Source organism: Panthera tigris, chromosome C1 (genome assembly GCF_018350195.1).
Source record: "Panthera tigris isolate Pti1 chromosome C1, P.tigris_Pti1_mat1.1, whole genome shotgun sequence".
Lineage (NCBI taxonomy): Eukaryota > Metazoa > Chordata > Mammalia > Carnivora > Felidae > Panthera > Panthera tigris.
The window spans coordinates 201,645,888-201,656,273 of NC_056667.1; the positions used below are offsets into that span (position 1 = coordinate 201,645,888).

Genomic DNA, 10,386 nt, shown 5'->3' on the forward strand with positions numbered 1-10,386 from the left:
TAGATGTTGATTTTGAGTGGAGAATAGGTGACATAATTTATTTGTTTGTTTTCTACTTCATTTCACCAAGGAACTGAGATCTCGGGCTGGTCTGAAGGGCAATTTCCTTATGTGGTCTGGAGACTGTTCACAGAGAGGACTCCCAAAAATGTTCTGTCCTCCCTAGGAAATGGGTGCACAGTCTCCTACAATAGATTAGTCAGGAATGTTTGGCTACAAGTGAGAGGAGCCAGCACCAAGTGCCTTAAGTGAAAAAAAAAAGGAAAAGTTTATTGGCCCCAAAGTCAGGAAGGACACTGGGGGAGCTCACAACATTGAGGGAAGAGCTGCAGAACCAGGGCCCCAGGGGTTGGAATTTAGGACTTTTTGCCTGGCACTCTCCTCTCGAGGTGTCTCTGCTTCTCCTTGAATGTTGACCTCCCTTTCCTCCTAGTGCAGAAAGACCCCAATGGGCAAAAAACATCGTTGCCACAGCCTCCAGTTTAGTAATCAATGTTCCAGCTATAAATTCCAGGGAAGGTCTCTGATTGGCCCTTCTCAGGTCCAGGTCACCCGTTGAGCCAATCATTGCAGTCAGAGAGATACAGTTTATAATACCGGCTGGGAACTGAGTCACCTGTCCACCCATCATGTGCAGTGTGTGTGTGTGTGTGTGTGTGTGTGTGTGTGTGTGTGTAAGTGTGTGTAAGTGTGTAGCATTTGTTACCAAAATAAGAGAATGAGAAATAAAGCTTGCAGGCTAGTTTGAATTACAACAAGGACGGTTGTTGCCTAGGATATGCTAAGGATCCACATGGTCTCTAAAATTCTCCAGGAGCCTACAGTCTAGTTTGGGAGACAAGACACAAAAATAACCAGAACTCAACAGCTTGCACTGACTCCAGGCCTGGATAAGAATATCTGGAACTCCCCACCCACCTCATAGGCCTGTCTCCTGGATAAAAATTAGATACTTGGTGTAGAAAGACTTTGAAAAGACAGCAGTAACAAAGCCCTTTACAGTTCACCTGGCACATTCACATCCATTCTGGGGGCAAAGCACAGCTCTGGAGTTCGACTGCCTCAGCTCCCTGCAGTATCCCTGGGAATAATACTAGTTCCTACTTTATAGGATTGTTGGAGGATTGGGGGTCATGGGTGGGGAGTGCTCAGCACAGCGGGTGCTTAGTATGTGTAAGGTATTATTTGCATGCTGTTACCCAAGCCTCTTCAAACCCCTGTGGGGTAGATATGGCAAGGCTGACCATTTCCACTTTATTTGACTTGTGTGACTATTTCCACTTTATAGTGGAGACACAAAGAAGAAGGACTTGCCTGCTAGTAATTTGGCCCCCTGGTGACGGCAGAGCTAAGCCAGGACCAGCACCCTAATTCCAAAGTTTGCATTCTGAGAGGGTCAGATCTAAGAGAGGCCTGGAAAGTGCCAGGTGGAGATGTAGGGAGACAGCCAGTGCTCGTGGAGAAGTCCTCAGAGGTCAGCCAGTACCTTGTACACTGCGGACGGGGAGCTATGAAGGACTGGACAGGTCCTCTGTGGGACTCCATTCTTGCTGGGGGCTTGGAGCCTTATGGGGGTGGGAAGTGACTGGGGCTTCTCTCCCCAAACCTCCCTCCGCCATCTGACACCCATGCCTCCTCAGGTACGGGCCCCCATCCCCCAGAGCGCCTCTCCCGTGCACTTGCTTCCCGGATTGATGCATTCTCCTCTATAAATACCAGCTCTGGTATGTCAGGGCTGGCAGCTGTTGCTGCCAGAGAGATGGCTGGGTTGACATGTGGCTCCTGACAAAATACAAACCCCTGGTGTACGTGGGTGTGGGTGATGTGAGTAGGGGGATGAATCAGAGTATGGGTGGGGGTGGGCACAAGGGGGCAGAAGCCAGGCGAAGTTGGTGTGTGGGGGTGAGAATACACAGCAACTGGAAACTGAGAGGGCACTAGACTCTTTCTGGAAATCACCCTGTTGTTTATAAACTTGAGGCTCCGCCCTACCCCCCCCCCAGGAGGGGTGGGGGAAGGGCCTAGACTAGCCCAGAGGGAAACTGAGGCTCACGACTAGAACCCTGGTACCAGTGTAGATTCAGGAGCAGGCGGGATCTGGCCAGGACTGTTCTTTGCCCCCCAGGATCCTCTCCCACCCTGCCTGCCTGGAGACCCTCTTCCTCTATGCCCGGCTGGTGGACTGTGTTGCCTGAGCCCTGCCGAAACTCCGTCCCTTCTAGAAAATCTTTGCAGGGGAGGGAGGATGTGGTTTTGAGCCTTTCTTGGGAATAGGTCTTGTCCCTTCAGGAAATGACTCAAAGTCTCTCCTTAGAGCAAAAGGGACACCCTCAAACCAAGTGGAACCCTCTCTCCTACTCTCTCCCCTGACTCCCGTCCCCCTCCCCAGGCACCCAAGGGCTGAAAGAGGCCTGTCAAGGGGTTCTGGACATGCTTGCTGCCCCCGGTGAAGGGGTTGGCAGGCCTGCCCATCTTCTGCCCTCCTAGGTCCTCCAGCCTGCCCCACACCTCTTGCGGGCCCCTTCCCACCAGCTGAGGGGCGCAGGCCTCCTGCGGGGGAGCCGGCCTCCCCGCCCCCACGCCAGCGGCCGCCCTTCCTGGCAGGACAGCGGGATCCTGCAGCTGTCAGGGGAGGGGCGGCGGGGGCTGATGTCAGGAGGGATACAAATAGTGCGGACGGCTAAGGGGCCCTATCTCCCCTCGACGCATCCACTCTCCGGCCGGCCGCCGCCGCCCGCCGCCTCCTCCGTGCCGCCCAGCCTCGCCCGCGCCGTCACCATGAGCCAGGCCTACTCGTCCAGCCAGCTCACGTCCTCCTACCACCGCAGGTTCGGTGGGGCCTCGGGCTTCCCGCTCGGCTCCCCGCTGAGCTCGCCGGTGTTCCCGCGCGGGAGCTTCGGCACCAAGGGCTCCTCGAGCTCGGTGACGTCCCGCGTGTACCAGGTGTCGCGCACGTCGGGCGGGGCCGGGGGCCTGGGGTCGCTGCGGGCCAGCCGGCTGGGGACGGCCCGCGTGCCCTCCTCCTCCTCCTACGGCGCGGGCGAGCTGCTGGACTTCTCGCTGGCCGACGCCGTGAACCAGGAGTTCCTGACCACGCGCACCAACGAGAAGGTGGAGCTGCAGGAACTCAACGACCGCTTCGCCAACTACATCGAGAAGGTGCGCTTCCTGGAGCAGCAGAACGCGGCGCTCGCCGCCGAGGTGAACCGGCTCAAGGGCCGCGAGCCGACCCGGGTGGCCGAGATCTACGAGGAGGAGCTGCGGGAGCTGCGGCGCCAGGTGGAGGTGCTCACCAACCAGCGCGCCCGCGTCGACGTCGAGCGCGACAATTTGCTGGACGACCTGCAGCGGCTCAAGGCCAAGTGAGGTCCCGGCGCTCCCGGAACCCCTTCTCCATGGGCTGGGCGCGGGAGGCGAGGCTTGGGGGCTGGGGCGCAGCCGTCAGCACCTGCCTGCCCCCAGGGCGCCAGGGACTCCTCTCCTCACCACTCCCGGGAGAGAGCCATCTACGGTGTCCTCCGAGGAGAGATGGACCGCAGGTCTCTCCCTCGTGCTCTCACTCTGCAAAGGAGGAGTTTTCTTGGGGACCTCCTGGGGGTGCAAGTGGGAGACCTGGGCCCTGAGGACAGCCTCCTTAAGAGCATCTTAAGATGCTGGGGTGGTGTTGACGGGGGACAGGCAGAGGAGTGGAGGGAGGAGGTCGGGGTTCAGTCAGAGGGAGAGGAGAGGTTGATAGGAGACAAGGAGGATGGGGCCGGCTGGGACAGGCAGGGGCTGGGGAATCCAAGTGGTAGCTCTCAGCTCATCTGTAAGGGGGCCCAGGGGAAGTGGGTAGACAGCAGATCTTGGTCCTTGTCCCTAGCTGAGGCTGTGCCATTTCACAGAGGGAATGGATAAGCTAGAGGAAAAGGGGGGGAGGAGCTAGCTGCAGCCCCCAGAAAACTTGGAGGACTTGGTGGTGGGCTTCATCAGGCTTCCCATCTGAACAGGGAACAAGAACAGAGCAAGTGTTAGTAGGTCCTGCTTCTGACAGCTTAAGTGAGCAGAATCACTGTCCTGCCACTGGGACACAGACAATAATTGAGTGCCTACATGGGCCAGGCTGGGGCTGGGAACCAGGAACATAGCAGTGGATAAAATAGACACAGTTCCTAATCCCAGGGAGGTCACAATCTGGTGGGGACATAGACTTCCGGGGTGTGGCTCTGGGGAAGAAGTTGGACCACTTCCTGTCCCCTCCCTGGGTGGGCGGGGCCTCTTGTCTCTACCCTCTAGCCAGGCCTCCTGACACTGTGGGAGCCCCACTCCCTGGGCAGCCCCCACTCAGGCATCTCCACTGCCAGTTTTATCCCCACGGACTGTCACTTCCTGTCTGTCTGTTCTGGCCAGGTTGCAAGAGGAGATTCAGCTGAAAGAAGAAGCAGAGAACAATTTGGCTGCCTTCCGAGCGGTGAGCCCTCTTTGGTCCCCCAGTGGAGCCTTACCCTTCTCACCCCATGTGACCCCTGGTCTCCCTCTGCCCTGCCTGGGTTATCAGTGACCCTGTCCCTCTTGCTTGATCACTCCCAGGACGTGGATGCCGCTACTCTAGCTCGAATTGACCTGGAGCGCAGGATTGAATCTCTCAACGAGGAAATTGCGTTCCTTAAGAAAGTGCATGAGGAGGTATGCCCTCGGCCTTCATCTTCAGGGTCTTTAGACCCTGGTGAGGGCAGCTGGAAGGGATGGGGGGCAGTGCAAGGCTCTGGGAACGGGGCTGTGAGGGTGCTGTGTGGGTGAGTCTTGGTAAAGCACTGAAACCCAGCTGCACCCTGCAGGAGATCCGAGAGCTACAGGCCCAACTTCAGGAACAACAAGTACAGGTAGAGATGGACATGTCCAAGCCAGACCTCACTGCTGCCCTCAGGGACATCCGGGCTCAGTATGAGACCATTGCAGCTAAGAACATCTCAGAAGCTGAGGAATGGTACAAGTCAAAGGTGGGTAACCTAGCCCAGGCGCCCTGGCTCTTCTGTCCCCCTCCATCCCTGTTTAGAGATGCTTCCTCTGCTCTATCCATGGGGAGGAGGGTGAGCCAGGTCTCCGTGCTCCCTTGTCCCTTGCCGTCCCTACCTGCATCCTCCTTTTCTCATGCCCCTCCCTACCCTTAGGTGTCCGACCTGACCCAGGCAGCCAACAAGAATAACGATGCGCTGCGCCAGGCCAAGCAGGAGATGATGGAGTACCGACACCAGATCCAGTCCTACACCTGCGAAATCGATGCCCTCAAGGGCACTGTGAGTCCCTGCCCACCTTGCCCAGCCCGATCCTTCAGGCCTACAGCTCACACTCTCCCTCTGTGACCTTGGTTCCTTCCCATCACATACCCTCTTTGGGCTTCTGTCTCCTTATATCTACCACAGGGATGAAAACAGATGGGTGGATTCTCAGTTGGACTCTCAGGAATTATGGGGCTCCTAGGTGGGGGTGGAGAGGGTGAACATTGATGCTTCCTTTTATCACTTCTGTTCTCTGGGTTTCTACATAAGACTTCACTTGAGTTCAGGGTCCCCTAGCTCAGAAGAGTTTTCCAGCTCCTGGACCTGACCATCTGGGGTTGCCTCCTAGCTCTGAGGCTGTGTCTCTCCCCATCCCGGGTCACTAGTGCCCACCCCTCCATGCCTGTTCTTGACCTGGGTGTCCCTCTCCTGCAGAACGATTCCCTAATGAGGCAGATGCGGGAGCTGGAAGACCGCTTTGCTAGTGAGGCCAGTGGCTACCAGGACAACATTGCACGTCTGGAAGAAGAGATCAGACACCTCAAGGATGAGATGGCCCGCCACCTGCGCGAGTACCAGGACCTGCTCAATGTCAAGATGGCCCTAGATGTGGAGATCGCCACCTACCGGAAGCTGCTGGAGGGCGAGGAAAGCCGGTGAGAGGCGAGGCCGGGGCTGGTGGTGGGGTTCTGGGGAGTGCTGAGGCGCCCATTCCTGCCCTGGGAGGGGGGCTCAGGATCACCTTAGCAAGATCTGGAAATAATTTTGTACACGAGGCCACCACACCACTAATTGTGGAGAATTAACTAAGGCCACCTGGGTAAAGGTGATTTAATTAATAGCTTTTATAAAAAGAGAAACATAAGTATTCCCTCATCCACCTTCAGAATTAAGAACCAGCAGCATAAAACCATGTTCAGCAACGAGTAATAAAATATTACTGCCAGTCAAGGGGGAGTTGAAAGCAGAGTAGGGGATGATGAGGAAGGTAAAGGAGGGGCCAATAGAGACAAGTAGAGAGCCTTGGACACAGGCTAAGGAGAGTGCAAGACTCGTGCACTGAGGGTGTACAAGTGCACACACACACACGCACACACACACATACACATGCTCGGAGGATAAGACAGCATGACATGCTCAGAGCAACTTAACCTCTAGATACCGAAAATGACATGTGACTAGAAGACAATGTGAGGGAAATTTCTGGGGTGATGGAAATGCCATACATCTTTTTTTAATGTTTGTTTATTTATTCATTTTTGAGAGAGAGAGAGAGAGGGGGAGAGAGGGCATACGTGGGAGAGGGGCAGAGAGGGCAGGAGAGAGAGAATCCCGAGTGGGCTCACAGAGCTCGATGTCATGAACCATGAGATCGTGACCTGAGCTGAAATGACGAGTTGGGTGCTTAACCGACTGAGCCACCCAGGCGCCCTAGAAATGCTGTATATCTTGATTTAGACTGGTAGTTACATGGATGTAGACATTGATCAAAACTTGCTGACTTGTATACTAAGCAACTGTGCATTTCCCTGCATGTAAACCTAACCTCAATTTAAAACAGGTCAATTGCTCAAAAAAAAAAAAAAAAAGACACCTATTGATACTCATAAGAATGATAATATCTAAGGTTTTAAAAAATCAGCAGACATGTTTAGATAGACTGCACATAGAGAGATTTCAGATTTCATAGAATTACATGTACATATAATGACCTTTTAAGGTGGCTCAAGTTGCATTCTCAATGTTGCATTCTCCCAGCACTAGGCATAAATGGGGATGGCATTTACGCTGGCACTTGCCCTCCCATGGGTGGGCTGGAGGTTCCCAGCCTGGCTGGAGGGTGGGCATACATGATGGATGTTGCCCACAGCTGCTATCGATACACCCTGCAGTGCCTGAAGAAGGAAATCCTGGTGAACTGGAAAGGGCAGAGGGGTTGGGAGTACTGATGTGAGGCCAGCAAGTCAGGGATGGAATGAGTGATCCTTCCAGAAGGAACAGTTCCTGGGATAGCTGCAGTTGACCTTTGACCCCATGCCCTTAGTGGCATGAAGGTGGGAGTGTTAAGGTCAATGGGACAGGGACAGCTGACAATGGTCTTTAGAGGGGGCCTGGGCAAGCTTTGGTGGGGGGGCGGGTCACAGGGAGAGATGGAGGGCCCTAACCCTTTGGGGGCTTGGTCTCTCCCCTTTCAGGATCAACATCCCCATCCAGACCTTCTCTGCTCTCAACTTCCGAGGTGAGTGCCTGTTGGTCAGTGGATGCTGGGTGGCAGGGGCAGGCGTCCGGCATGGGCACTGCCCGAGGCCAGCCAGGAAGGGAAGATGGAGCCGTGGGGACAGGGCTGAGGTCTGGGAAAGAGAAAGGGGGCTGCTGCAGGTGGGTGAGGGAAGTTAGGGAGAGGCACCGTCTGACAGCAAGATGTTCCCAATATACCCAAACTCTGAAGGTACCAGGGGTGTCCTTGGGGGTCTGGCAGCAGAAGCATCTAGAACCATACACCCTGGGCTACAAGGCACCCACCAGCCAGTGTCTGTTTGGCAAATTGCCAAGCATCCCCTACCACTCCCACTCCCACCCCCAGCTCCTTGTTGAACACCTCCAGTTTGCTGGAGCAAGATGTTGGATGCATGTTTTAAAAAAATGGAGCCAAACCTTAGCAAAGCCAAACAATTAAAAGAACGAGCTCCTAGGGCATTCTGCCATTCTGACATTAGTAATATGCAGATCGAGTGGCTTTCCAGCCCCAGAGAGCAGAAAAACACGCTATAATGATACATTAGGAAAGCAAGTCGGAGTCCTTGGCAGGATCGCCTTTCCTAGATCAAACCTTTTATATCTTCGACGTTCATTTCCATCGGGAAAAATACATGCCGTGCCCCACCGAGTTACAACGTTCATCACAGGCTGGTTGCTCGCTAAGGAGATTCATGAACACCAAAGTCAGAATACTCAGGACCTAAATTTGACCTGCCCTGTAAAACTCAGAACCTCTTTTTTCAGTTGGTAGTTTATGCAGACACCCGAGCGTAAGCCTTGCAACTGAAACTGCTTAATGCTTTTTCAAACCAATGGTTCTGTGGCCATGACAGTGCAAGTATCATTGTTCCTGTTTCACAGTGAAGACACTGGGGCGTAGAGGGGCAAGTGACTGGCCACCAGCACGATGAATCAGTAGCTGACTTCTCTGTCTGTCTGTCTTTCATTAAGACACAGTTTACTCATCTGGAGTCTGAAAGGGGGCTGGGTGCCATGAGGTCCTCCAAAAGAGTGTCTTGACGCTGGGGTTGGGGTTCTTTCCGGGTACAAATTCATGCAGGGCTGTGTTGGAGCCCAGTGGTAGAGAGGGAGCAAAGAGGTGTGTGAAGAATGGGAATGTTGAGTGGTCTGGGGCCTCAGGGGTCCCCCACCATTCTAAATCAGCCCATAGCTGGAGCACATCTGTTGGCTTCTGAGCCCTTCTCGGCCATGGGATTGGCCCCAGTGTCTGCAGAGCCCGCTGCTGGATGCTGGGCTCAAGGACAGGTTATGAAGTCTTGCTGAAGAAGTAACAGGCCCATCTTGAAGGGGGAGGAGACTTCTGGGCTCCATCCCATGGAACCAGGGATGAACTTCTAGTCCCTGGAGTGGCCCAGGCCTGGACTTGGTCAGGCTGATTATGTGGTTGGATCTATTACAGAAACAAGCCCTGAGCAAAGGGGTTCTGAGGTCCATACCAAGAAGACAGTGATGATCAAGACCATCGAGACCCGGGATGGGGAGGTGAGCCATCTGCCTGGTCCCCTTACCCTTGGAGGGGGGGCTATGGGGTGTGTCTGAGAGGCTGTCAGCCAGGTGCCTTCCACCAACTGTGCTGGTTCAAGCCTCTACCTGGAAGGAGAGGGGGTCCTGCTGCCCTGGAGTTGGGGGGCAACCCAGGATTGGGGCTCCATTCTCCTGCCAACACTGGTTTGCACTGGGCTTCTCTTCTCCCCCAGGTCGTCAGTGAGGCCACACAGCAGCAACATGAGGTGCTCTAAAGCCAGAGACCCCTCTGCCATCAGAGACCATCCTCGCCCCTGTCCTCACTGCCTCCTGAAGCCAGCCTCCTTCCATCCCAGGTCACCACACCCAGCCACAGTGCTCCCCTCACAGCCTCTGACCCCTGCTCACCGACCACTGCTCATGGCCCCTACAGGGGACATGGCTCACCCCTGCCCAGGCACAGGCAGCCCCAGCTGTGTGAGTCCTGGATGTTGGAGATGAGTGAGCCTGGTTCCTGGCTGCCCTCAGGGTGTGCTGGGCAGGGCCAGGATGGAGCCAAGGCAGAGCAGTGCCCCTGCCCCTCCTACCTCTGTGACCTCAGGCTCTAGCCTCTGGCTTTGGAGAGGGCTCCAGAGCAGGGTGTTGAGACCCCATGTGATCAGGATGGAACCTATGGACGTGCCTACTCCCTACTCCCTAGCCTGGGTCAGAGAGAAAGGGCAGCCTCCCCAACACGCCGGGCAGGTGACTGGGAGACTAGCCCCTGTGGGAATGGGGGCTTGAAACTGACCCCATGGCCCCTTCCTTTCCCACAGTGGGCTTAGAAAGCAGGGGCTGCAAGAGGGAACCCCCGAAGGTGCCAGATGTGGGAGCAGGAGATTCAGAAAGAGAGAGGGTGGGCGAGATGCTGGAGAGGAGAGGAGAGGAGAGAGGCAGAGAGCGGTCTCAGGCAGGGGGAGGGGTGCCCCCCTCCATGCCTGCCCCTCCCCTGCAGCAGGGGCTCTGAACAGAAACAATAAAAAGGAAGCACAAGCCTAGCATGTCCTGGCTGTGTTGACTGCCTGGTTGCCTCTGGGGGCCCCCAGGGCCCTGTCGCACGCCCCTTGAGATGGATTGTGCGCTGCCCTCCTGCCCAGTCAGACTGTCCCCCAGGGCCTGTCACCCCTACTGTTCCCAGAACTTCCCAGCCTTGCTGTGTGCATGTAGTGAGTGGTGGAGGGGGGTTGGGCAGGAGACTTTTTAAAGGGACCCTTGAATACCTCCTGTTAGGCGCCAATTCCTGAGCTGCTGCCTTTGGGCCCCCTACCCCACTTCGAGATGATCAGGGCCCCAGGGACACCACCAGCTGCTCTTTCTGAAGGACACAGACTGGCCCTGAAGTAGA

General features: G+C 55.5%; 1 protein-coding gene across 1 annotated transcript; it reads left to right on the forward strand.

The window, feature by feature from the left end:
* The first annotated feature begins 2,685 nt into the window (after positions 1 to 2,685).
* Positions 2,686 to 9,945, forward strand: DES (desmin). Its single transcript, XM_007086222.2, has 9 exons — positions 2,686 to 3,362; positions 4,390 to 4,450; positions 4,570 to 4,665; positions 4,818 to 4,979; positions 5,151 to 5,276; positions 5,694 to 5,914; positions 7,454 to 7,497; positions 8,938 to 9,020; positions 9,236 to 9,945. Exons 1-9 carry the CDS (start codon positions 2,779 to 2,781, stop codon positions 9,275 to 9,277), a joined length of 1,419 nt encoding a protein of 472 aa, XP_007086284.2. The 5' UTR covers positions 2,686 to 2,778; the 3' UTR covers positions 9,278 to 9,945.
* Positions 9,946 to 10,386: the final 441 nt, after the last annotated feature.